The sequence below is a fragment of the Saimiri boliviensis genome, chromosome 3 (assembly GCF_048565385.1).
Source record: "Saimiri boliviensis isolate mSaiBol1 chromosome 3, mSaiBol1.pri, whole genome shotgun sequence".
In the NCBI taxonomy this organism is placed as follows: domain Eukaryota; kingdom Metazoa; phylum Chordata; class Mammalia; order Primates; family Cebidae; genus Saimiri; species Saimiri boliviensis.
In genome coordinates, this window is record NC_133451.1 from 117883309 (window position 1) to 117908935 (window position 25627).

General features: G+C 42.0%; 1 protein-coding gene across 10 annotated transcripts in view; it reads right to left on the reverse strand.

The window, feature by feature from the left end:
* Positions 1-25627, reverse strand: part of FAT1 (FAT atypical cadherin 1) — a 139607-nt gene that overhangs the window by 44591 nt on the left and 69389 nt on the right. For 5 of the 10 annotated variants that reach the window (XM_074396742.1, XM_074396740.1, XM_074396738.1 and 2 more), the window contains exons 4-8: positions 6484-6545; positions 3383-3712; positions 2790-3000; positions 1546-1614; positions 505-644 (exon numbers count right to left, since the gene is read on the reverse strand). In XM_074396742.1, the coding sequence (XP_074252843.1) occupies positions 505-644; positions 1546-1614; positions 2790-3000; positions 3383-3712; positions 6484-6545 (812 nt within the window). The remainder of the gene's footprint in view (positions 1-504; positions 645-1545; positions 1615-2789; positions 3001-3382; positions 3713-6483; positions 6546-25627) is intronic. The other 5 variants (XM_010344356.3, XM_074396741.1, XM_074396743.1 and 2 more) reach the window with 1 other exon arrangement.

The following is a 25627-nucleotide window of genomic DNA, read 5'->3' on the forward strand; positions in this document are numbered from 1 at the left end:
TGGCCATCTCACTTATCAGATAGGAACAAATAAAGGTGTTACGGGAATTATTAGAACAACTGTATTAGTTATTTTACACAGCCTTCTTTAAGGTAACCGAGGGGAATCCAAAAAAAGTGATTTAGAAGACTCATCGCTTTAGCCAGTTTTACAGAAAATGACTTAATTCATTCTCAACAGTGATGTACTTTACATTAATATAGTTTAAAATGAGTATAAAATTAGATGCTTATGGTATAACAACATTGGTTTGGTTTTCGAAGTCTTCTTTCAAAATTCTCAAAACTGCCTAATTACATGGAAAACCTAAATTGGGATCTGCAATTAACTTTCTTTCCCTAAATATAAATTCTTAGTGTGCATGTGCGTAAACTACACAAACATACGAATTTCTGATTTTAGAACCTCACAGGGCAGAATCCACTGCTCATATTGCCCGTGGACCCAAGTCAGAATGTTACCTCAGTCCTCCTCTGACAAGAGCATCATTAGCCATTCAGTTACCTGAGTAAGGATAGTGGTGGTTCCATCGGTAGCTTCAACTGTGAGGTTATAGTTTGACTTCTGTTCTGCATCAAGAGGTTTGGCAACAATGATGGTCCCAGTCCCCTTGTCCACATCAAAGTGACTGTCGTAATTACCACCTAGTTTAAATTAGGACAAAAAAAGTAAAAACAGGTCACAGGGTGACAGTCTGTAGTTTATCTGGTAGCTTTCTAATACTTAATGGCACTGAGAAAAACTTCTAATATACTAGTAAAGAGCTTCCAAGGTGGACCATCTTGAAAGAGAAGAAAGGGTGGCCGATTACGAAGACAATGCTTGTTAAGGCAAGAGACCACCTGACAGAAAGCAAGAAAAGCAGCTCTGAAAACAAAGACGTTGCTCATACTGCCAATGAGTTACTTTAAATTTGCTTTTTCGGGGCTTCTGAATTTCTCCTCAATTTGTATCTCAGTAGTAAAATGAACCATCATGGGCCATTTAAAAGTTTACTTACTAACAAAACTTTCTGACACTTTCAGCAAATTGCCCTAACAAAGTAGCTATTAAAAATCAGTGTTCACTCCAGAAAAAAACAGCAGTCATTAACTTCAATTAGTCCTGGCTACTGTAAACTATCTGAGAAGAATTTCTTTTCTCATTTTTGACAAACACAAAGCTTCATGAAACGAGTTTGTATCCTACTGGTCTCACCCAAATGCATCTTCAATTGTGTTTTTGACAAAAATCTTTTGAAATTCATTGACCTTGAGATATGAAATGAAATGGGATGAAAAGAGAGGTTTAATGTCATGATGAAATTCGACTAAATCTAACCAAGAAACAAAACACACACAACGTCTTAAGTGCAACCTAGAACCGTGGAGCTAGGTAAGCGTGATGTGTCAACACGTTGGTAGGTGGGATGGGTGACCATGCGTACTCTATGAAAAGGAATAGCCATGGAGGACAGTGACTGGAAATAAAAAAGGGTAAAAGAAAAATAAGGCTTTTATTTTAGATCTCATAATCTGAGGCAAATTATGTGATCTCAGCAGATACCTTCTGCTGTACAGTTCGGGTCACAAGTCATCTGAAAGATGTAAAAAACTTCGCTAGCAAGGGTGTCTCCTGGCACAGCCAAAAAGAAGCAGGCACGCATGGAAAGCAAGCACAGAATAAGAGCAATCAATCAAACCAGGTCCAAGCACAGCAAGGTGGCACAGCGAGCGCAGGTACTGCACAGCGCAGCCTGTCCATCTGGAAATGTGATCAAAGTTAACAGAGAGCAAACAAACGGTGTGGATTAGAGTTAACTATGGAAAGTGTCTGTTTTCCCCCGTCCCTTCCAGCTATGCCGTAATGGTTTCATAGGCGTTGATGACATCAATTTCATACAATCACCTAACTGGGAAAACAGCCGGACCATTTCACGTGAAAGTTCCAAAGGTAAGGCCTGGCCTGACTCGCCCAGTGGTCTGGGTCCGTCAGCTGCAACTTTTGGGGGCTTGGATGTAACATAACTAAGAGGCAGAAGAGGAAAAATGGACATAAAGTCCCCCCTAGATAGAATGAATCGCAACAGATACTCCTGTCTGTAAATATCCTTGTAACTGATATGCAAGGAAACAATTAAAAAAATCTAAGATGCCAAAGTCTAATGTGAAATGTTAAAAATATGTTGAATACAGTATTACACTCAATGTCTTATCTAAACTACATGACAAATAAGAAGAAGAAATGGCTTTAACGTGTAAACTTTATTAGAGGAGGAAATAATCCAATGAATCCTTCTTCCTATGGGAAATGAGGTAAATAAAACGAAAAACTCATAACTGGTGCCATAACTTTAAATGTATACAAATAAAATTCTGTGAGCTTATTCCTTATTAAATATTCACATGTGAGAGTCACACAGGCATAGTTACTTTAAATGTTCCAATCATATTCGCTAAAAATAATAATAGGCCATAGGTTGTGTACCAATAATTAAACATTAAGAAACTGTGCTTTTGGACCAAAACATTCAGGGTTTTTGTCTGTAACTCTGTTATGTACTTTCTAAAAACTTTATTTTTATATTAATAACTTGGTAGAATAGAGCACCTATTTGAAACAAGTTTAATATATGCTGCATATTGTAAAAAAATTTTGTAATCAAAATATTATAGTTCAAAGCAAATTATCCACTTGTTGATCTTATTCCCAACTTTAAATCCTGAAATGTGCACAAAACTCATCAAACCGTATGCAGGTTCTCCTCAGCATAACCCATAAGAACAATGAAAACAAGGAGGAATGCTTACCAGTGATGTCAAACCAAAGAGGTATGCCAGGAGGCTCGACAGATATTACTCCAATCATGTGAGCAACGGGGTCGCTTTCCATCACAGTAAAGGTAAAAAATGATTCTTCAAACGACATGGGCTCCGGGGATGGTTTGGGTTTGGAGATCCATTCAATATGGAGCCTGGTGGTGGATGACTTTTGAGGGCGGCCATTGTCAACTGCTTTAATCTATAAAACATGGGCAGAAGGGATTAAAAACAGCAAATCAGAAATCACGGGCCAGAAATGAAGGAAGCACAGACTGGTTTGGTCTTAAACTGAGCCGATTTCACACATTTAACATTTGTATACTGCGTTTTGAACGCCTGATCAAAGAACAACCCTTCGTGACCACATTCAACATCAACAATAAGCCCCCTGAGTGACAAGCAAAAAGGAAAAACAAACCCATACTTCCCAAACGTGATCCATCGCACCGCCTAACGGGGTGGTCAGGCCACAGACACATCCGCCGCTTACGAAACAGAAATGAAGTTATCAGAGGAAAAACACAGAACGAGGTTTATAGTCACCACACACAGGAAATTACAGGCCTGCGCTCTTAACTCACTGAAAGAATATCATATTCTCCAGCTGCTGAGAACTTCTTGGACGAAACCACTCCAGTCTTCGGTTCAATAAAAAACCTGCCGTGCTCATTCCCGTCCTCGATGCTGTAGGAGATCTCCGCGTTGGGGCCTTCGTCTCTGTCGGTGGCTATGACGCGGTAGACGGGCTCTCGCCTGGCGTTCCTCTCTCGGTCTGGCTTCTCCCGCTCGGGGAGTCTGATTTTGTAGAACTTTTGCAGGAACTGAGGTTTGTTGTCATTTTCATCAAGGATTTTCACGATTATTCTGGCAATAGTTGATTTGGGGGGACTACCGTTGTCTGTCACAGTCACCTGTATTTTTAAAGTTAACAGATTCACATGTTAAGACATCCTAGATAAAAACTGAGCCCTTCTTCCTAATGCTACTCGGCAAGTGTGTAAAGCTCTACACTTGGCACAGTGTGACACACACACACCTCCTCCTCATTCCAACAACAGCCTCAAGGAGGTGAGGCCTCCCACCTCTACAGGGAGAGTCAGGGGCTGACACAGATAAGAAAGAAACAGCCGTGCCCTCACGCCCCTTCCTGACCAAGCAGGCTCCCCCCTCGCACTACTCTAACTAGAATGTGAACCTCACCCACATGCTAAGCTACTAAAAACTCAGTACCTTTAGGCCAAGGAAGAGACACAGGGAGATTCTGCTTTTTACATTTAAAGAGTCTTCTTAAAAGCAATATACATTCTATGTACTTAAAAATAAAATTTCCCTACATCACATTAAAAATGTTAAACTTCATCCATAAAGTATGCTAAGTTGTCATTTTAAAGTACATGTTAAATAAATAGTACACATTCTAATACTAGTAATCACCATTGTATTGTGGCTGTTTTCCTCTACAGATGTTTTATAGGAGAGTGGACATAAACATTGAAATTTAAGACCAACTTATTAAATAAGATTTCAGTAAAATGAAGGTAAAGTAACTTTCATTTTAAGTAAACTATCCACATATTCTCGTATTCTATTTAGGAAAAAATATCAGAGAGTCTTGAGGACCGCACTGATGACTGTTTCTGCATTCGTAAGAGACCATTTCACCCTTAAATCCAGTGTTCATGTTTCCATCAGTGGGTAGATTTAATGTAATGGCATTAGTAATACTTATTTTCCCCCCACCCACACCCCCACCTCCTTCCAAATTAATTACCAAAATACTAGAAACATTAAAGTAGACTGAAGCCTGGCAGGTGTAAATCCTGTTTTCTATTAAAGTGTGACTACATCCTCACGGTGCTTGTCAAAGGCATTTCAGTAGTTGTCCTACTTTGTATTATTTACCCTCCTAAGCTTTTTCGAAATAAAATAAACCAAGCTTTACTATTTTAAACTCTCGAAACATTTCCTTTTCATCAGTTTGCATATGAGCTTTAGAAAAACAGGAAAGAAAAATATGAGCAAGCACTATGTTTTTTAAAGTATTCGTCACCAAACTGTTCCTAACTTTGGGTTCAAAACCAGTAGCTAGTCACGGCTTTCAACACACAGTGGAGACAAACTACCTCGAAGACAGCCAGATCAATGCCAGCACTGGTTCTCAAATCACCACCCCAAAGGGCCCTACTGAAAAATACACAAGATATGAACACTGAAGGGAACACTTCTTATCAATGTCTAAATATTACTTTCAAAGTGCTATATATCTGGTATTTGCTTCCACCTAAGCCTTTGATATTCACTAAAAAAAGAGGGCTCTGGAGTAAGGTATGCAATTAATGTGACATTTGCAAGGAATGGAGCAAAATGTCAATTGAACTGCTGCTCTCCTATTTTGCCATCTGTTTATTTTTGTCAGTCACAGCATTCACCCCTTCTGTCAATCCTTGCAGTGATGGAATGAAAATTCAAAACTCTGCTCTCGCATAAAGAAAATGAATTCAAGGGAACTACATACCCTATGAACTAAAAACTCAGATGTCATATGGGAAGAAATTCCTAACGGGGAACGCACTGTGGCTGTGAAACCACCTTTTCTAGAGGGTATTCCCAATTCACGCACACACGCATACACACACTGCACAGCCATGAAAATGACTGACTGGCCAAGTTAAGAAAATCCAACCAAGGGTAAAATAAAATGAAGCAGGCAGCGTTACAAACAGCAATATAAAAAGAGGATTTCAAAAATGACAGTTTAGAATTTTGTCCCTTATACTGTTAGAGTGGAAAAGCACTGATAATTAAACAAAAGCAAGTGACCTTTTGGAGTCTGGCTTTGATAATGAATACCAGCTTCCACATGGGACACAGGGGTGTCTCTAGTCCCACCTCCACAGGCCGCCCGTCTGCCGACCGCTTCCTGGTGGCACGCCCCGTGACCTCATCAATCTACGTCGACGTTACACGCCACCTCCCCTCTCCAAATTACACAGTCTTTTTCTGCAATGATATTAACTATTAATTAGCCAAAACCCAGGTGACCAATAAATGATAAGAAGCTGTGGGTTTTTTAAGGACCAGAAGGCATTTTAAATTACTCACGACAATGAGAAGCTTTATTAGACCTTTCTAGAAGAGCACCTCTGAGACTTCAATCTACTTTTACTTTTGAGGCATTTAAAAAGCAAAAACTAAGTAATTTACAGTTTAAAATGCAAAAATAATGCAACTGTTCAAGAGTAAAAAAAACCTGAATCTGGAAACAGTTAACCTCTAGTTAAAAAGGCTGAACTAGAACTACAAATACCGACATAAGTATATCTCAAAAACATAACACTAAAGGGAAAAAAAAGATGTATACAGAAAAACATCACTTATGGAAATGCAGATGAATTCCAAATGAAAGTATCCACAGTTACGTTTGCTCCCTGCGTGCACGAGCATAAAGTACAAGAGAGCCCGTGAGAGTGGCTGTGTATTCTGAGAATGGCACTAGGGGTAAAGGAAACATGAGCTATATTCGTTAACAATTTCTTTATATTCCTTTTTCCTAACAACCAGTAAATAATAATACAAAATGTTAACAGCTAAGAATACCAGTTAATGGGGACAAGATTATTCTTTCCCATGATACTTACAAATACGAATCTTTAAGTATTAAAGATAAAAAAAAAAGACTTACCTCTAATATGTGTTCATCTTGCTGCTCTCGGTCTAGCTTCCTTGATGTAGTTGTGATGAGACCTGTACAATGATAGCAGTTCATTAATCCTCACACAATAAGGTCCGTTACGAAATACTGCAATAAAAACCACACTCTTGCTAGATTCTTCTCAAGGAAAAAAAGAAAGATTACTAAAGAAACATAATTTCCAGGTATGGTTATTTTATCTACAAACAACAATATACTTTCTACTTTATCAGTTGCGTAACTCATAAATACATTGCATAAATGATAAATATTAAGAAAGTAGAAAAACCCAAATCAGTTACAGTTTCTATCTGTTAGTAGTTTCAACATACATTTTGTCAGAAAAGATTTTTTTAAAGTGAGATGAAGTTATCCAGGATTTCAATCTCATCCACCTCCTTTAACTGTTCAAGAAACTATGGAGAGTTGACAGAAACAACTATATTTTAAAAGGGCCACTGAAAATAGCTCTAATTTATTACCTTTGACTTATCCACTCTCATAAATGAAAAACTGTTATAAAAAGTAATAAATAAATAAAAATTAAAAAAAGAAAAAGACAAAACAGGTTGGGCGCGGTGGCTCACACCTGTAATACTAGCACTTTGGGAGGCCGAGGCGGGTGGATCACCTGAGGTCAGGAGTTCGAGATCAGCCTGCCATCATGGTGAACCCCATCTTTAAAAAAAGAAAAAAAAAAGAAAATGTAATTTTCTGGGTAATCTTGCTCATTTAATTTACCATGATAAATAATTCTCAAAGAAATTCCATATTCTTAAAAAAAATTTTTTTTTCCTATCCAACTAGAATATCTATATGAGTTTTGACCTCTCTTGAGAACTTTAATAACTGCCTAAATTGTCAGCATATGCTGGAACCCAAAGGCAATTATAATTTATAAAACGTATTCTTGTGCTTCACCAAACATAAAAACATTCCCCTCACCACTAAAACGCTGCCCCAATCCAGGCTGACGGTGGACAGGTGCTAGCAGGAGGATGCGCCTCCAGCCTTAAAATCAGCTTGGGCCTGCGTGGCAGGACAACTGCCAGGGCCACACAGTCTCCTGCCAGCAGGGCGGTTTTTCCCCCCCAGGGAAATACTTCAAATATGTCACGTTTAAGAATAGACTTTATTAATCTAATTTATTTTCTCCTATAATCTTAACTAATTTCACAGAATTACCAATGAACGGCTATTCAAAATGTTTCTCTGAAGTTGTAAGCGAAAGGTTTGTGTTTTCATTTAATGCAAAGGTTTCTTTCTTCCTTAAGTAGTTAGTAAGAATCTCAATCAACATTGTTTTCCTCCCAGTGCAATGAAACAGTGTTCTCTTTTCAACAAAAAACCACAGAAGACTATATATATCACAGCTCCACACTGGGGCTTTCCCAAACCATACCTGCAGATTAAAAGGGGCTCAAGGAAAATGCTTCACACTGCTTAAGGGTGTAAAAATGAAGCTTAAATGTGGCGCAAGATTAACTTTCATTAGTCAAAAACCTTTTAAGTTAATCCCTTTTTCCCCCTATCAAAAATGTACCACCCTCCTGTACCTGTGGTTTTAAATAGTTCAGGAACGACAAGAAGCCACTTGATCAGCCCTATCTAATTATTGTGATGTGTCCACCAAGAAGTTGTGATAAACAGTAGAAACACGTGGAACAGCAGCTAGACATGTTCTCTGCAAAATAATATTCTTCTATAGAGCACTTAATTACTCACTAACAGCACTGCGCAAATACTTGTGAGCAAATACAATTCCCCACCTTACAATTTACTCACAGCACACAAGAAGGCTAACAAAAGCTGTACCTCTGTCCACACTACCAATTCCACATACAAAGCTTGGGTATGGTGGCTCACAACTGTAATCCCAGCACTTTGGGAGCCCAAGGCAGGTGGATCACCTGAGGTCAGGAGTTCCAGATCCGCCTGGCCAACATGGAACCCTGTCTCTACTAAAAACACAAAAAACTAGTTGGGCATGGTGGCAGGCACCTGTAATCCCAGCTACTCAGGAGGCTGAGGCAGGGTAATTGCTTGAAACTGGGGGGAGGAGGAGGCTGCTGTGAGCTGGGATTGTGCCACTGCACTCAGCCTGAGCAAGACTCCATCTCAACACCAAAAAGTCCACATAAAGCCAAAAGGCTACCTGACCACCTCCTTTCTTCCTGGGTCTGAAATTATCTGCATGTTCTATACATCTCAAATTAATTCTCCTCCGTTAACTCAAATTAATTCCATCACAATACAATAAACAGGAATGCCCCTTTCTTTCCATTTCAGCCTGACTGCTGTGTCACCACCTCACCCCTTAGCTTAAACGGAAGTGGGTTAAACTCACAGTGGGGCTGGGGTGGGTTCCTGCTGCTGGATTCTCCAACTCCTAATATTCCTTCTAGCATAATATCACTCCACAGTATTAAAGCTCCTCATTTAAAAATAAGTCTTCTTTCCTATCCTGAAAACCCATGAGGGCAGAGACTGATGTTCCTGTACACCTTGCTCACACAGCTCGCTCTTATCCTCAAGAAACACTTGAATGTGTGAACATGCGAATTTCTTAAAACTATGAAAGACCATAATTAAAAATATGTGCTAGAGTAAGAGAGATACATAAACTGCTTTACACCTGGAAATGGTATAAATTCACAGCTCGTAAGTGTGAGCTTCCGAGAAGCCATCAGTACATATTTCTAGGCAGGTGTGCAGGAGCCGCGGCAGCGGTCAGGTGCCGGGAGCACCCCCAGGTACTGAGCAGCACAGGTCTGAAGCGCAGGAAGGGAGTCGTGGGGACACAGGCAGGTGTGACTCAGACCACAGGCACAGCAGTGAGTATGAAACTAAAAAGAACAGTAGGTCTACAAAAAAGGTAAAGAAAATAGCAGGCCAGTCTTCAGCCTAGGAAGCCACCTGCTGAACACAAGCTTGGTGTCCCCAAAGCCGAAGGCGAGGATTTTTAAGGAGGACATCCTTCGGAGAAGCCTGGAAGGAAAGAGACAGTGAGGCAGGAAGCAGCGCTGGAGAAGCATCTCCTTCATGAAGAGAAGACTGTCTCACATGCAGCTGTAAACAAAGAGAGAAGAGGAAGATCTGGACCTCCACTAACAAATCGTCATCCTGAGCCTCCTGAGGCCAGTGACATCTAAACTCATTAAAAATCAGTAAGGTTTACACTTCAGCTTCTCAGTCACACTAAGTCAAATTTCCAGGGTGCAACAGCCCCGGGGGCCAGTGAGGACAGCGAGGAGCCAGGTAGACGCAGAACGCGCTCCCCACGCAGGAAGCTCTGCCGGCCAGCACCGGTCTACACAGGAGACTACCCACAAAGCAAGGTCCTGCAGAAACCCTGCAAGGTGGGTTTACTTTCCGGCAGAGAACACGTTAAGATAGTTCAGACTGACAAAACAAATGACAGCAACCATAAAAATGCGTTCTTTCTACATTCACAACATTCTTAGCGAAAAGAATCTTAGCAAGGCTGCCAAGGCACTTACCCCTAATGGCATCTCCAGAGAGAGGCTGTGCATGAATGTCCTTTGGGGTGGCACCAGGTGGTGCGCACCCACTCTGGAAAGGAGTAAAAATCGGGCTCCCCATGGGATTTTCACACAAAATGAACACAGAAAACAGAATTTCCTAATGAAGCAATGAAATCCTGGGCATTTGGGGTGTCTTTTAGGGGTGAACTTTACAGCCACACTGAGGGCCTAACTCCTACCTGAACCTTCTGCACTCTGGCCCGTGAAGTCATCTACTGAATGTGTTCTGTGTTCACGTTCATTCATGCCTCTGTGTGCGTCTCACTCCTGCTCACCATCACCCCACCCTGCCCTCCTGAAACACCTACTTCAAACATAATTCCAAAGTGCCACCATCCCATATACCCACGACATGTTATTAACCTAGCAGGTAGGAAGTGTCCTAATAAGTATACTCATTTCTTTCACTTTTGACATCTGTGCTCATCTGCAATATTTTTTTTGCCAAATCCCAGAAAGATATACACTTAGAAGAAACTGGGCCAGGCATGGTGGGTCACCTCTATAATCCCAACACTCTGGGAGGTCGAGGTGGGCAGATCACCTGAGGTCAGGAGTTCGAGACCAGCCTGTCCAATATGGCAAAACCCTGTCTCTACTAAAAATACAAAAATTAGCCAGGCGTGGTGGTGTGTGCCTGCAGTCCCAGCCACGTGGGGAGGCTGAGGCAGGAAATTACTTGAACCCAGAGGCAGAAGTTGCAGTGAGCTGAGATCGCACCACTGCACTCCAGCCTGGGCAACAGAGCAAGACTCCATCTCAAAAAAGAAAAAAGAAACAGTACAGAACTTCAGAACTAGAGAGAAACCTTTAAGATGATCAAGTTCAATCGCCCGAACCAAAGAGAAGTTACACTTTTCCGAGGCCACTAGCAAGTCATGAACAAAGCCAGGAGTAGGATTTAGTTCTCCTGAGGCTCAGATGAGCATTTTTTTTCTCCCCATCACACCTAACTGCGTACTTTGCTGCATTATAGTATTTCAATTCTCCATGAACTCTGAACTGTGACTTTCCCAAACTGAAAGGAAAAAAAAAAAGGAATGATTCATCATTAGTCATGTAATAGGTCCAAAGAAGCAAGTCAGGAGTTAAAAGAGGAGGCAAAGGCAGAAAAATGTGCGTGCAACTGCTTTCTTTTCTAACTGTGTTTTTATCTTCCTCTTCTGCAAGCGCTGATAAATTAAAAATAGAAAGGAAGAAAAACTAGACATTTTTCTTTCCTTGGTCCAGAAAAACATCACATTCTACATAATTAAACTACGATAAACGTAGGTGGGCTGAGAGCAGCCACAGTATATTCTCACCAATGAGCATTTACCCGTTCACCCCATTAACGTATGCACGAAGAAGGAACCAAACTTCGCTGCACTCGATAAACATAATTAAAAAACCACTCATGGCCTTTCAATGCCACTTTAGACATTTAGAGATTAGTTCATTTAGAACAGAAAATGTCAGATCAGCTATAATGCTTCAGTATAAAACTGTACTCTTTGACATCTCTTACAAATCAATACCAAAACCATCTCCAAATGTCTCACAATTCAAGAGATCAAGCAGACTTTGCAAAGTAGCTCGATATAAAAGTGAAGATCGAGGGACCCGTAGGACAAGACGGTCATGTGAGATGGTCCACATGGCCGGAGCAATCTATGCCTTTGGTCACCCGTGTGGTACTGTCCACTCAGAAAGTGGAGATAAGACAGTCTTGTTTGCCAGAAACCAGGATGCAGGCTAGAAGCTGGCAAAGACTACTTTACATGTGAGAAACAGTAAGACAGACTAGAGTGTAGGGTGCAGACAAAAACCACGGTGCAGGAGCCACACACAGAAAACAGGAAGCAGGAGGCAAAGGCTCTTGCCAGCAACTCCGTGTTGGAGGAAAGTGTGGACGTGCCTGGATGAGAAGACATTTGTGCTGCTCCAGCACACGACCCACCCACCATCGCCCTACACGTGAGTGAAACCACCGAGGACCTGCCAGCCAGCAGCCAAGCCTGACAAGAGCACAACTGCCCTAATCTAGCAGAACCCTCAATTCAGACAGTTATTTCGAGCCACTCAAGTTTGACAGCTTGTTAGCCAAGGTATTGTGCTTTAATATATTATTTTATTACATATATGTATTAACCTCTCTAAGCCTACAAAAAACTGAGATATCTCCACATATATATGTATTTATCTTCATACATATATATGTAAATATGAGGAGATATCTCAATTTTTACAGGCTTAGAGAGATTAAGTTGATTATTCAACGTTATTTAGCAAAGTATTGAAGTTGGAAATTCAATATATCTAGTTAGCCTACGTTAAAAGTGAAAGAAACCAGGAAGGGACTGGAGACTTTGGTTCTGTAACAAATAAATTTCAACATGAGCACTGTGGATAAAAATAGATGAAATAATTCCAGCACTTTGGGAGGCTGAGGCAGGTGAATCACTTGAGGCCAGGACTTGGGAGACCAGCCTGGTCAACATGGAGAAACCCCGTCTCTACTAAAAATTCAAAAATTAGCAAGGTGTGGAGGCACACACCCATCATTCCAGCTAGTTGGGAGGCTGAGGCACAAGACTCACTTGAACGTGGGAAGTGGAGCCTGCATGAGCTGACAGCAGGCCACTGCAATTGAGCCTAAGCGACAGAGTGAGACTGTCTCAAAAATAAATAAACAAGAAAGATGGCAGCTAGAGAAGGAAAAAAAAAAGGATTTCTGAATATGACTCAGGTCCAACTGCAACAAGAGAGCAAGCACTTGCGATCCATAGTAAGAGTCACTGACAACCCCACACTGTAAAAAGGCAGGGTCCCGGGTCTACAGGAAGGAAAGTCTGCAGCCCTGTGTTCACCTCGCCCAGCAGGAAATTTACTTGGAACCACTTTTTAATTAGTCTATTAGAGAACAAGCAGAGGAAGGGAAAAGATCAAGGGAAAAAAGTAAAAATCTGGTCACCTGATGCCTCCTTTTCCTCTGGTTGTTTTCTTCTACCTGCTACCACCCTTTTATTTTACAATAATTCATGAACCACAGCCATGAACATTCTAGAAAAGCACTGTCCAACAGAAATGTCTGTGATGATTTGTGTGTTCTGTAATTTGTACTGTCCAATATGGTAGCACCCGGCCACATGTGGCCATGATGTGCTTGAAATGTGGCTAATGTCACTGAAGAACTCCATTGTAAATAATTTAAATAGTCACCAATTATATCTGATCCTTTATAGCATCTCCAATGTCAAATGTTGCTGTCAAAAGTAAAAAGTTTAACATCTGCAGTATTCAAAATATTTTTCTATGGTTAAAATTTGAAGCAAAAATATTTACCTAAACCCAAATTTTTACAGACCTCTGTCTTAATCCTACATAGCAAAAAGAAAGTCAAAGTTTCCCAGATTCTGACTGTGTTGATGCTGCCCACCTTCCCTGCTGTGAGCCTCCAGTGGACTCAGCTAGCAACGAAGAGGTCTGCGTTAGACATGCTGGTTCACAGCTTCACCCGAACATGTAACAATCGAGGGCTCTGCGCTTCGCTGTGACTTGGAGAATCATTACTAGTTTGTTTTGTTTTGTTTTTGCTAAGCACTAAAAGTGAATAAATTACATCTATGTTCATACACGGAACTGACTTTACAACGTTTACTATCTCAGCCACCCCCTTTTCAGTTTGCACTGTTATTCAACTTCTCAGAATGCTCTTCCCAAATATGTCACCATGAGAGACGTATACGAAAGCCTAAGACAAGGCTCCTGTCCTCAAAGGCATACAATTTATTTAAGGAAACGGCTCCCACAGGTAAAAGCCAGAGGTGAGTATCAAACTGTCCTCTCATAGTTCGTTTTTTAGCCAACACCAATTCCGTGCTTCCTAAGAGCCAGCTCTGGGCTAAGCACTGAATAGACATCACTCTCACGGGATATTTACAGCAACCCCAGAAGGGAGCTACTACGATACTGTCTTTATTTTTCAGATATCTGAGGTTTAGAAGGTAAAATCATAGCCAGCCAAAGGCAAAGCTGAGATGTGACTCCAAGTCTGTTTGACTCTAGAGCAGGCGTCCCCAAACTACAGCCCATGGGCCGCATGCGGCCCCCTGAGGCCATTTATCCGGCCCCCCGCCGCACTTCAGGAAGGGGCACCTCTTTCATTGGTGGTCAGTGAGAGGAGCACAGTATGTAGCGGCCCTCCAACGGTCTGAGGGACAGTGAACTGGCCCCCTGTGTAAAAAGTTTGGGGATGCCTGCTCTAGAGTCCAAGCTCTTAATTCACAGACAATTCTAAATGTATGCATCATATTTAATATGTACAATGATTATACAAGGAAGTTATTCAGTGAATGAAGACCCAGGACCTTCCCACTTTCCTCTGAGATTAGAATGTTCTCTGTGACAAACCCAGCTCCTTTTGCAGGATGGAGTCCTCTGGGCACCGCCGCTCCCTCGCAATGTCCGATTAATCACAGCACCTTTTGGAGGAGCCCTTGACTGCAGGCATGCACTCTAGATACATACCGTTTTCCCCCATGATTTCTCTGAAACACTTTCACATATTCCACCCTGTTCTAAGTGTCAGAACTGGTAATCGGTGGCTCGTTGGTCTAGGGGTATGATTCTTGCTTAGGGTGAGAGAAGAACTGTAATCATAGTATATTTGGTGGTTAAGGAAGCGTCTAGTTTAAGTTTTAGGGGTCTTGAGTGTAATTTCTTACACTCAAGAAATTAGAGCTGCTAGTACCAGGAACTGGAAGTTAAGATTTCTGCCCTTCATTACTGACTGTGGCAGGGACTGCTCCTAGGGACATTCGGTGTGCTTTAAGAATCAGCAACTTCAAGGTCAATTACAATAAAACACCTGTAATACACTCACGGGCAGACTATGAAACTTGCACTGCTCAGGTAACTTTCAGACAAGGAGTACTACAAAAGCCAGCAGGGCAAGGTGCTGGTCTCAGACGTGCACGTGTGTGTACAGATGTAACCTGTACACATAGACACACTCCTGTGCATAACAGTCGTGACACATTGAGCCATGAAATATTACTTCTGGCTACTCCTGGGAAATAGAACAGGTGGCTGGGGAGAAAGAGGAGAGAGGAGGAGAACTGCTAATGAGCACGTTACTTAAATAAATTTAAATATTGAAACATTTTAAATCCCAGAATGAAAGAATATAGAAATACTTTTGTTAGCTGAAAACTCGACTTAGGCGGGAAAATCTCAAATAAATTATTTTTAAGCCTTAAATATATATAAATATATGGCCATGTAGATAAAAAATCAGAACTTCTTAGAAATATTATAGTGAGATATCCTATGCAACTTTTTCCAATGTTTTTGAGTTGGAACAAATTTTGAATAAAATGGATCATGCATGCTAAAGTATCCTCTTACTGTAAAAACGAAAGCCAGAGGGTCTTTCATGATGCTCTAGCCCAAATCCTGTACCTTAAACATGAGGAAATGAGGTCTAGGAATGTAAAATAAATTCCTGAAGGTCAGAATCAGCAGAACCAGAGTGGAGCTCCCACGGAGGAAGGTGTTTAGAAGTATTGACTGCTCAAGCCTTTTCCACCAAGGGTCTGCACTGGAATCAGACGGTACGAATGCCACAGCCCCCTTCTTCCTGCCCCATGCCGGGGCCACCAAATCACTCTCTCCACCCATGCGGACCCAGCCTGTACAATCTCATAAAGGTTTCCGGGTAATTCCATCCCATGCTGACCTTCTCAGTACAAGTGCTGAAAGAAGATGAAAAAAATTCCCTGGTAGTTTAACAGCTTTGTTTTCAGTCATTACAATAATTACTACTGGACATATTCTGGAACAAAGCATCTTATCTATTTCTTTAAAATACTATTTGAAATACAGAGAAATACAACAGGACTATGGATATATGAGAAATACATGATATTTCTCCAGTATGCTTCTTAAGTACCGTAAGAACCACGATTAATGTTGCAAAAAACGCGACAAAGTGGCCAGGACGGCCCACCTGAAGATTCCAACTGTTCTTCAACTACTTACTTTTTTTTTTTTTTTGAGACGGAGTTTTGCTTGTTACCCAGGCTGGAGCGCAATGGCGCGATCTCGGCTCACCGCAACCTCCGCCTCCTGGGCTCAGGCAATTCTCCTGCCTCAGCCTCCCGAGTAGCTGGGATTACAGGCACGCGCCACCATGCCCAGCTAATTTTTTGTATTTTTAGTAGAGACGGGGTTTCACCATGTTGACCAGGATGGTCTCGATCTCTTGACCTCGTGATCCACCCGCCTCGGCCTCCCAAAGTGCTGGGATTACAGGCTTGAGCCACCGCGCCCGGCTTCAACTGCTTACTAAGTCCTAAAACATCGCCCAGAATCTTCCTGACAAATCTGCAACTACTGAGCAAATCATTAAAGCCTGTGAGAACATAAGTGAAATGAAATGTAGTCTTTCCAACATAAAAAATAGGAAGACTCTAAATGGCTATAAAAATTTCCATTTAACAGCATATTTTCCGTCTTTCTGGAAATGCCTTTGCGGTCGACTGAGTGGTGGCTCCAGCCTTAGAGGTATGTATGCACGCCCCCGGCACCTGGGAAAGTGAACTGATTTGGATAAGCACCTCTGAAGATGTAATTAAGAACTTCAAGATGAGACCACCTGGGAGTTACGATGCACCCTAAATTCAACAGCAAGAGTCTTTTTAAGAGAAAGGCAGAGGAGGGAGATTTGAGTCAGAGACCCAGGGAAGGAGGCCACCTGATGAGAGATGCGGAGACGGGAATGCTGCGATCGCAAGCCAGCAGGTGCCTGCAGCCTCGGAGGAGCAAGGATGGGTCCTCCCCTCGCGCCCTCAGAGGGAGCGGGGCCCTCACAGCACGTGGCATTCAAACTTCCGGCCCCTAGAACTGCGAGAGAACACACCTCTGTTGTTTGAATTTGTGCTAAGTAGCCTTAGGGAAATATACCTTTTTTTTTTTAAATTAATGGCTTTACTGAGGTATAACTGATACATAAAAAACTACATATATTTAATGTATACAATGTGATGAGTTTGAATATACACGCTAACACACCTCTTTATTTGAATAGCAAATAAAAGTACTGAAAAAAATATTTTCTGAAAGGTAAGAATTGGGTGACACTGGCAAACGATTCCATAATTCAGAGACAGCCACTTTTATTACTTTCTGTAATAAGCCAGGCCCAAAGCTGATCTGGGATGAAACAGAACATCCAAGTTAAGCCATGTTTTCCCTCAGAAGGAAGAGAAAGCAGGAGGCCTCGGCTCTGCAATGGGACTTCCTCGGCATCTCCGGCTGAGAACCACAACTGACGTAAGTCTTCTGTTTTTAGTTGTGAATATGTAAAATATGACGCAAACTGTGTATCAGTTCTATCTGAGTATATCATTTCTCACTTTCTTACCCCTCCATAATAGAAGAAAAAACCCCTAAATATTTATTAAGTCTATTCGTAATTATAAATTCTACCTTAACGCCTGTAACACACAAAGTTCCAAAAATAAAGCTGTTTCCACCACGGACCAAGACAGAACAGACTCTTTGATTCTGAGTAAAGCAAGATAGCGTCTCTGTCCTCACGGGTTCATCTCACCAGCACCATGGGTCTCAGGGTACAATAATTAATGACTTTTTTTTTTTTTTTTTTCAAAACAAATTTACCTAATGTTATCTGGAGTCAGATAAACACCTGTGCTCACCCTGCGTTTGCCCAAACTGTCCTATTTTAATCATACCTTTTGCTTCTCTTATACAGAAGCTAAGAAAGAACAGTAAAAAGGCCTAACACCAGGAGAAATTAACATAAAGTACATAAATAAGGAAGATAGGAGCGGTCCAAGGTTGAAGTAAAAGTGCTTTAGAACTTTACAAGGCATGTCAGGCTCCTAAAAGTGTTTTTAAATGTCTGTGGCTCAGTGTTGAAAGAGCTTGCTCTGAGTTAGGTAAGGAGAACCACAGGCACCAACCAGATGCATGGAAAACAAAGACAGCAACACAATTCCACATTATTTTGATTTTCTTTTCTTTCTTTTGAGACAGAGTCTTGTTCTGTCACCCAGGCTGGAGTACAGGGGTGCAATCTCGGCTCACTGCAACCTCCACCTCCCAGTTCAAGTGATTCTCCTGCCTCAACCTCCTGAGTAGCTGGGACTACAGGTGCACACCACCATGTCCAGCTAATGTTTGTATTTTTAGTAGAGACGGGGTTTCACCATGTTTGTCAGGTTGGTCTTGAACTCCTAACCTTGTGATCCGCCCGCCTCAGCCTCCCAAAGTGCCGGGATTACAGGGGTGAGTCACTGCACCCAGCCCATTATTTTGATTTTTAAAATGAAGTATTAAAGTAAAACAAAGCACCATGAGATGCAGAAATAACAGAATGTAACTGTGGAACTCCAGGAAGCACTTGACTGTCCCTCTGTAAACACGTCATCCATGGGACACTGCAGTCTACAGATGTGAACCCAACCTGCTTAAATAAAATGAAATTGGCCCCAGAACAAGGCTGTGTATGGCGACCCAGAGATTGCAGTGCAGTCCTGAGAGGACACAGGCAGGAATGGACCAGTGGGCAGGCAGTGGGCACAGGTAAGCAGGGAGCGGCAGAAACTACACCGAGGCCAGCGTTCATCTGCTTGAACGGCTCCGGCTTCTCTTCCAATGGGTGAAAGGGAAAACCCTTCAAATGTGGCTGCTTTTAAAAATCTCTCATTACCACCATGCCTGGTTCTGTGGTGGATCCAATAATGAACGAGGGTGGCCCTGGGCCATGAGGGCCTGAGCCAACACTGGATCCCCCCGAAACACAGCCCAGAGAACCAGCAAGGACGCACCGCATCCTCTGCTCCCACAAAACACAGACTGCCCCGCTGGCCATGAGCAAACACACAACTTTTCCCTCACGTGTCACTCGGCACCCAGCCCCCGAGAGCTCTAGACTGTGAGCTCGGAGATCCTCGGCTGCTCTGTGTCTTTATTTAGGTGGCGTTCCAAGGCCGCATTTCACTACGGCCTCTGCGCGCTCTTTTGTCAGCTGTGGCCATCTGAGCAGCTATTGTCTGTCACTGCAGTGCTGGTGCCTGCAGGATTAGGCTTGGAGCCAAAAATGGAATTCTATTCATAGACTGGCAAGGCTGGAGAGCAGTTCAGAGCTCATTTAGTTCAAACTTTCAGAGTTCCAAAGCAAACACTAATAAAATTAATCGAATGACTGAAGTCACACAGGGAGTCATACAGGGAGCTTGTACCCTAAAGTCTTCAGGCGTCTCTTCTGGTTTTAATTCTATCTCACTAGCTGATTCTTGTTGAAAACTGATGGCATTAAAAGTTAAGATCGACAGCAAAACTCAATTTACAGGGAATTGCCTTCAATGATCCTATACATGTCAGATGCGGCAGGGTCACAAAAAGAGTGTGAGGTACGCACCCATTTCATACGGTTAACATCAAGTTGACAGAAAAAGACTCATCTCAGGCATCTAAATGCAAAATCTTTCCTATAATTTTAGCAAATAATATTCAGAAACTATAAAAAAAACCAAATGCCCTGATAGAATTTATCATAAAGATTCAAACTAACTGACTTGAGGAAAAAGCTTGTCATGATCAACATCGGCAGAAATGTACTGAAGAAAATTTGACTTCTTGCAAACTTCAGGGATAATATACTTCACTTATTTTATAAAATAATAATGAGCATGAGAAACAGGTAGGAAAAAAAAATCTATAGATTCCTCCTTAAAATATTTGCATATCTTGGTAAAAAGACTGCGAATAGGTAAAGTTTTTTTTTTTTTTTTTTAAATAATGAATTCCTGCCATTGTAATGTGACCGACCAGTCCTTTCCTTCCTTTACAGCTATCAAATGTTGCCGGAAGCCCCTGGAAGTTGTTTGCAGCTTTAGCTATTTCCTATTGAGCTTGTTCAGTATTTGTTCCAGCCACAATAAAATGCCATTTACTTTGGTTCGGAAAAACATCGTTGTCAAGTGTTCCCGGACTAACACGTGTTGCGTGCCCGGTATACCTACTAGCTGTTACAGCATTTTGTAACTTTCCTGCATGCTTTAGGGATTACCACACAAAAACTGTACATCTCTACCCAATCGGTCCGCAATCGCAAATCACATTTCCCATGGTGAACACAAAATAATTCTACACTAAATACGCTATGTTACATGTCAAGAAGTGACTAAAAAAACAGACCACTGTGTAACACTGTCCTCTAAAGCACAGGAAAGGGACACTTAGTGTGAGCGTCACATCTCAACTCAGAAGAAGAGAATAAGCAGAAGGGAGGAAAGGATAAAGATCTGCTAAGCATATTACTGCCAACTGTTGGAGCTGACGTTGGGAGCTCTGAAAAATTTTTAACAGGATACATCAACAACAAAAAAAGTATAAAAATTCAAAATCTAGGAAAACTTACCTTCTCATGAAAAACAGTGACTTCTCAATGTAGAAGTGATCTAAACACTCTACTAATCAACTTGTGGAATCTCATCTGAGATCTCAGTCTTGGTAACTAATACTCTAACTGCTCTTCTTTAAAGAAGAATTTCGTTACTAACAACCAAGAGAAGCAAAATACAAATAGTCCCTTCTAAGCATTCTTGTTGAGAGCAATGGTGGGGGCAGTCAATTCTTACTTCAGAAAGGTAAGTCTATCCCTTCAAGAGAATTTTAAGAATTAACAACCAACAAAATTGTTTAACTAGTCCCACCAATAAATGTATCAACTCATCAGGCGTCAGGAAACCACAGCTAACTTGTGTGGTTGGCTAGTGAAGAATGGCTTTTACATTTTTAAATGGTTGAAAAAAAACTTTTGTGATATATGAAAAGGACAGAAAATTCAAATTTTATTGAATTCATTTATTTTATTTATAAAGTTTTATTGGAACACAGCTGTGCTCAGTCATTGCTGTAACATCTACAGCAGCTTTTGGGCTACAGTGACAATGCTGACTGGTGTGGGAGACTGTGTGGCCCTTTGCACAAATAGTTTAATGACCCCTGCAGTACATGGTTCGTGAAACTAAACGCTAGTTCATCAAATACCTCGTGTTACTGAAAAGCTTCCCATTTGTGGTCTGATGGTACCAAAGAAATAAGGTTAGCCTAAAAAGCCACTATTATATGATACAGAATCCCTCAATATAAAGAGCAGATAAGAAACAGAAGAACTGGCTCCACAACCATATTTACATCCAAACACGAAGGCACAGGGCCTGACAGCAGCACCGTGTACCACCAAGACACGGCCGCCAGGACATTCACAGGCGGCCTGACCTCCAGTGGCTCTAACCTCTGTGCAGTCACAATTATCTATAAAATGAAGACAACGTAAACAAGGAACACAGGAGACTACTGGTATCTGTAGTCAGCAACTCACAGGACTCCTGGACATGTGAAGTCTGTGGAAGCTGCTCGAATAGATGAGACACAGCTGTCAATGTTCCTCTAACTCCTAACCAAAGTTCCGTTCCAGTCCCATCCAAAAGTGGTGTACCAAGACGCAGCAGACGGGGGAAGAGCGGTATGAAAAAAGACTTGTGAGAGTAAGACAGAAAGTGGGAAAAGAAGGAAAATTAGGCTTTGCTGGTTTCCCTGACGCCATCTCCTTCAAGCTCAGCTCTCCAAGGGAGCAGGCATGAGACAGCTGAGGGAAATCTGCTCAAAGAGAATGAACCAGCAGGACCAACAAGATTCTAACGGTGCGATGTGCTTCGCCATAATGATACGAGATTTTGAGAAAGGATCACCCTCCAGAATACATGGAATTTATCTCTACAGGTTGGGCATAGGGGCTCATGCCTGTAATCACACTTTGGGAGGCCGAGACAGGAGGACTATCTGAGATCAGAAGTGGGAGACCAGTTCGACCAACATGGTGACACCTCTGCCTCTACAAAAAATATAAAAACTAGCTGGGTGTGGTGGTGCATGTCTGTGGTCCCAGCTACTCAGGAGGCTGAGAAGGAATGAACTTGGGCCCAGGAGTTCCAGGCTGTGTGAGCCACGACTGTACCACTGCACTCCAGCCTGGATGACAGAGTGAGACCCTGTCTTGAAAAAAAAAAAAAAATGTCACTCTACAGGACTGATGAAGAAAAACCTAAGAAACATTAAGCTGAAACAAACTCAAAACACGAAAACTCCATGAAGATTCACTACTTATTAAATGAGATTTTTATGGTATATATATACTGAATTTTGTACTATGTGATCACATTACGTACTTAAAATCTCGAGTAGACAGAAATACACTTAGCAGCTATCAAAGAGCCTAAACCCTTTAAAGATGCACTTATAGACACACAGAAATCACAAACACAAACATATGCATATGTTCAAAGAGGATGCCCTATTCCATTACCTACTAAACTTTTCTGATAAATTTATTTTTAGTCATAAATAAATTCTTTCTTATTGTCTTTGTTCTCAAAGAAGAAGATGAATGAGAAGAGGTAAGAAGTAAACACTGATTAGGTAAAATCAGTAGATCAGTGAAATGGAGAGTGAAAGGTACACGGATATGCACACACATTCCTATAATCATGTGGCAAATTCATTGGTAACCACAAAAAGGTGATATTTTTTTTTTTTTTTTTTTTTTTTGAGATGGAGTCTTGTTCTTGTTCTAGGCTGGAGGGCAGTGCAGCAATCTTGGCTCACTACAGCCTCCGCCTCCCAGGTTCAAGTGATTCTCATCCTTCAGCCTCTTGATTAGCTAGGACTACACATACACCACCACACCTGGCTAGTTTTTGTTTCTTAGTAGAGACATGGTTTCGCCATGTTGGCCAGGCTGCTCTCAAACTCCTGACCTCAAGTGCTCTACCAGCCTCAGCCTCCCAAAGTGCCGGGATTACAGGCGTGAACCACCACGCCTGGCCAAGGCGATCTTAAAAGCACAGCATCTATAACTGTTACGGAAAAACCCAAGATGCATATCCATGTGCACGGTATGCAATCTGTGTAAAAAAGATGAGAAAAAAAGCCAACATAGTCTTTCTTGCCTGTATACAAGTGAAAGAAAATACAAACACTAGTTGCCTCTAAGCAGGAGATTTTATTATTCACGTATGGTGAGGCAACAGATGGGGAACGATGGTGAAAAGAGAGTTTGTCACTTCCCGAGAGGAGGCCACGTCTCCCCCAATGGACGTGGAAAAAGATGTGCTGGACCACACAGGACCGTGCCAGGGTTGGTCTGCAGGTGGAAGGAACCGGGACAGCTTGACTGAGGACCTCACAGAAAGGCTAGGGTGAGGCAGGGCACACACACAGAGGACTGGCTGGTAATTTCAAAGGCTCTGGGGCATAGCTGTCCCCAGTTGTCCAGCACTGGCTCTGAGATGACTTGGGCACAACACGGGCGGTGCTGTGGAGTAAGACTCTGGACTGGTCGGCTTGCGAATGAAAGGCATGGGCCAGCACCAGCCATTTGCTATCCGGAGTCCTGGAAGGGGCAGTCCTTCCCCAGTCAGTGAGGGCCGAGACCCCACAGCATTGAGGAGAGAGAAAACAATTAACCTCCTAAGGTAGGGAGCTGAGTGTCTGGAGAGCTGGGTAAAAGTAAAACTTCAGTGGGTGTCTTTTCGTACCTTTTGAATGTCGTGCCACGTGACTGTGTGGCGTATTTAAAACAAGTGATCGAACGTTATGAGGTGCGCTACCTACACGTGAGCACGCATCACAAACACACATCTGCCTTCCAGCCCTGCTGAGCAGAGTGCACTGACGACGGATGGCACTCTGCGGAGGGAGGACCGGGGTGCCATCCGGCTGCTGGCACAATACAACAGCACAATTCGGGAGGGCCAGAAAGTGCCTCTGTCCCTGTATTTCCAGGAACTCCAGAAACACATGTGGGAGATTGCTAAGTTTCCACTTAAACCTAGAAATTCAGTTTTTATTCCTGAAAGACACAGAAACCCTGGTTAAGAAGATTCACTGCTTATTAAAGATGTTTACAGTACATACCTATTGATGGCACTTCTAAACTTAAAAAAAGCATCTTTTTTCTGATTTAAAACCAATAGCTGGCCTTCCACTTCTAATAAGGGGATCAGATTTATGCTTCAACATAAAACCACGGAGAGGAGACAGAATAAATGCACTGACAGTTTACAGGACGCCAGACCTCAGGCAAAGAAAGGCAGTGTCCCCGGGAGACAGGAACAGATGAGGGGAGGCCTCTGATGGCACCAGCTTACTGCCTGGAGACAGTTTCCAGACAGTGAGGCGCTCCTGTGTGAAGTCCAGGAGACGTGGCTATCTGTGCACATAAGGATTTGCATGCAATGCTCACAGAGCTTTATTTATAAACAGCCAAAAAGTGGCAACAATGCAAATGCCTATCAACAGGTGAGTGGATAAACAAATTATAATATATTTACACAAAGGATATACAGCAGTGAAAACAAATGTAGTACTGACACACGCTAAAACATGCATGAATCTCAAAACAAGCATGCCAAGTGTAAGAAGCCTTATCAAAAAGAGTATATGCCATGTGAGTTCATTAATATAAAATTCTAGGAAAGGCAAACTATTATTTAGTGATGGACAGCAGCCGGCAGTTGTCTAGAGATGGAGGCGGGAGGGGTGGGGGGTGGAATACAGAGAGGTGTGTGGAGACCTTTGGAAATAACGGGTGTGTTCACTGCCTGATAGTGGTGATGTTTTCTCAGGTGTAAAAGCTATGCCAAGGCTTATCAAATTGCAGGCTTTAAGTATGTACAGTTTGCTGTAAGTCAATTATACCTCAAAAAAGCTTTTTTAAAAATAAAGAGCAATATTTGGTTTGTAGCAAAAACTTGAAAAATATCAAACATACAGATAAGACAGTAAGACTGTGGTCTCTTCTAAAGCATGCACGTGTCTAAAAGCAACACTTCAAAATTATTAACAAATGCCGATTGTTTAAGTTGTGTATCAACTCCTCCACGTTCAAAGCAATAGCTTTAAGAAAACTCTCTGCAAGGGTGGCGTGGATTTCCTGAGGCTGTCTGTGGATAATGAGACTCAGAAGCTCACACTGACCCGCTTTGTTCAGGACCCCGTTTCTTCTCCATCCCTGACATACCACAAAGCTTGATGCTTTTGTTTGTAGGTGCTGGGGCTGCCAAGGCTCCAACAATCTGAATTCTATGCTCCTGCCTCTCTTCCACCTTGAGCAAGCACACAACTTACAGGCAGCAAATTTACCCTAACTGATAATGGACACAGTCAAACATAAAATGCTATAAAAATGAGTGATGTCAACAGAAGTGTATCTATCACAAAAGGAAAATGGATACGGTCTTCCACTTGCATGTTGTGAAAATGAAAACCCGCCGTCACACGACTTATAAACAATACAGTTAAGAATGGTCTGAAATGCAGACAGACAGTGCTTGGCACCATCATCAAGCATAAAAACCTTGAAGAGAAAAAGCACTCAAAAAAGTGCACTCAGACTCGTCATTCAGAGCACAGAATTTGTAAGAGCACTCACTAAGCCCAGTCCCGGGAAGGATTTTGGTTGTGGTTTCTAAAATACTGTGTTACACTACGACAAAAGGAGAAGCAGAAGAAGGTAA